The sequence below is a fragment of the Labrus mixtus genome, unplaced genomic scaffold (genome assembly GCF_963584025.1).
Source record: "Labrus mixtus unplaced genomic scaffold, fLabMix1.1 SCAFFOLD_100, whole genome shotgun sequence".
In the NCBI taxonomy this organism is placed as follows: domain Eukaryota; kingdom Metazoa; phylum Chordata; class Actinopteri; order Labriformes; family Labridae; genus Labrus; species Labrus mixtus.
The window spans coordinates 72,501-75,000 of NW_026870264.1; the positions used below are offsets into that span (position 1 = coordinate 72,501).

A 2,500-nucleotide genomic window follows, 5' to 3' on the forward strand; every position below is an offset into this window, starting at 1 on the left:
TCTCCCTCTCCACCGTCTCTCTCTCCTGCTCCGCCCTGACGCTCTCCTCCTGACGACGGACTTCTTCATCCCTCTGGAGGATCGAGGAGAGAGAGACCTGTTATTCTTAGACCACATCAAACTAAAGACGCTCCAGGACCCGAGAGTCACAAACCTGAGCTTTGGACCAGAAGTCGTCCTTGTTGGTTTGTTGGATTTCTTCCACAGCGTTGACTTTTCGATACACAGATCCCTGTTGGATTAAAGATATGTTCATTATTCTCAACAATAAATACATTTGATTCATATCTGCTCAACACAAAGGGAGGAAACCGTCTCTCTCAGAAACTGGAGAGACACTTTGGGAGTAAATCTGTTAAATGCATAAATACATCCACAGCTTTTGGAGCTAAAACACGTCCGCCTTTAATCTGTTTTTACAGATTTCTCTTTAGATTTACAGATATGAGGATCTATTTAATGAAGGTATAAAGAAATGGACAGCAAGCCTCCCCCTGTTGAACAGGATGAAGACAGAATCTCTCTGTGACGGGCACTGACATGTTGAGAATCTGCACCGAGAGACAGTGCAGTAGAGATCGGCCGGAGTATCACGCCGATCCTGCTGACCGAAACCCGCCTTTAACTCCCTGTGAAAAGGTCAAAGGTCGCTCGGGCGGGTTCAGTCCACACCAGATCAGATTCTTGTGTCAGTTTGAAGCAGACTCTCACGGTGATGGGAAGTTCAATGACCTCTCACTGTTCCTCCTTTACTCTGATAATCCAAAGCACACAGCAACGTAGGATTCTCATTGGACAACACAGCTGTCAGTCAGGGACTTTTTTATATCATCAGATAACTGATTCAAAAAAACGTAGAAAAAAGACTTGAAGACAAAGTGGCGTCATAATAACTTTCATGACGTAACTGGGTTTGACAAAAGATTTATCTGATGTGCATTTTGATTTCATAGTTTGATCCATGTCCCAGCTATTTACATGATGGAGGCGGAGCTTATGACCTATACATTCAGCCAGTCAGCAGGGGGAGCTCTATTTCTTCTGCCTTCACTTGAGGCGACATGTTCCTCCGTCCATTCTTTATACAATCTACCAAACACAGTCTAAACCAAGCGTTAGTTTGTATCCTCACCACGGGTCCTCGGGGGGCGTCCCTGTATTCTTGTGTCTGCTTGTGGAAGTTGAAACTGCATCCAGATGCTTTGGCCACTTTACCCAGAATGCTCTCTGGTTCCACGTCATCGTCTCCTCGAGCGTTCACCGTCACGTGAGCTCCCTGTGGTCACACACAGATCAGCTGGTCAGTCTCCATCAGGACTAAAAGACGCTTCAAACTACCAACGACCAACGTTCAGAACTCAGCAGAGAGAGGTTAGAACACAGAAAGGTTTACAGACCCATGCAGAGCTGGATAAACACTGAAGCTTCAGAGTCCACCACATGGTGACCTGCAGGGGGGGGGGGGGGGGGTCCACCACATGGTGACCTGTGTGAGCATGGACTCTAGAGCATGGACTCTAGAGAGGAGGGGGGGGGGGACCACCACATGGTGACCTGTGTGAGCATGGACTCTAGAGAGGAGGGGGGGGGACCACCACATGGTGACCTGAGTGAGCATGGACTCTAGAGAGGGGGGGGGGGGGAACCACCACATGGTGACCTGTGTGAGCATGGACTCTAGAGAGGAGGGGGGGGGGACCACCACATGGTGACCTGAGTGAGCATGAACTCTAGAGAGGAGGGGGGGGGGGGGAGTCCACCACATGGTGACCTGTGTGAGCATGGACTCTAGAGCATGGAGTCTAGAAGGGGGGGGGACCACCACATGGTGACCTGTGTGAGCATGGACTCTAGAGCATGGACTCTAGAGAGGGGGGGGGGACCACCACATGGTGACCTGTGTGAGCATGGACTCTAGAGAGGAGGGGGGGGGGAACCACCACATGGTGACCTGTGTGAGCATGAACTCTAGAGAGGAGGGGGGGGGGGGGGAGTCCACCACATGGTGACCTGTGTGAACATGGACTCTAGAGAGGGGGGGGGGGAACCACCACATGGTGACCTGTGTGAGCATGGACTCTAGAGAGGGGGGGGGGGAACCACCACATGGTGACCTGTGTGAGCATGGACTCTAGAGAGGGGGGGGGGGGGAACCACCACATGGTGACCTGTGTGAGCATGGACTCTAGAGAGGAGGGGGGGGGGGACCACCACATGGTGACCTGTGTGAGCATCGACTCTAGAGAGGGGGGGGGGGGGGGAACCACCACATGGTGACCTGTGTGAGCATGAACTCTAGAGAGGGGGGGGGGGGGGGGAACCACCACATGGTGACCTGTGTGAGCATGAACTCTAGAGCATGGACTCTAGAGGGGGGGGGGACCACCACATGGTGACCTGTGTGAGCATGGACTCTAGAGCATGGACTCTAGAGAGGAGGGGGGGGGACCACCACATGGTGACCTGTGTGAGCATGGACTCTAGAGCATGGACTCTAGAG

The 2,500-nt window shown here is 52.4% G+C and overlaps 1 protein-coding gene across 1 annotated transcript in view; it reads right to left on the reverse strand.

Moving 5' to 3' along the window:
* Nucleotides 1–2,500, reverse strand: part of LOC132967191 (drebrin-like protein B) — a 19,849-nt gene that overhangs the window by 12,314 nt on the left and 5,035 nt on the right. Inside the window, exons 5-7 of the mRNA XM_061034057.1 lie at nucleotides 1,133–1,276; nucleotides 155–232; nucleotides 1–73 (exon numbers count right to left, since the gene is read on the reverse strand). The exon at nucleotides 1–73 is cut by the window's left edge and continues 79 nt beyond it. Of these exons, the coding sequence (XP_060890040.1) occupies nucleotides 1–73; nucleotides 155–232; nucleotides 1,133–1,276 (295 nt within the window). The remainder of the gene's footprint in view (nucleotides 74–154; nucleotides 233–1,132; nucleotides 1,277–2,500) is intronic.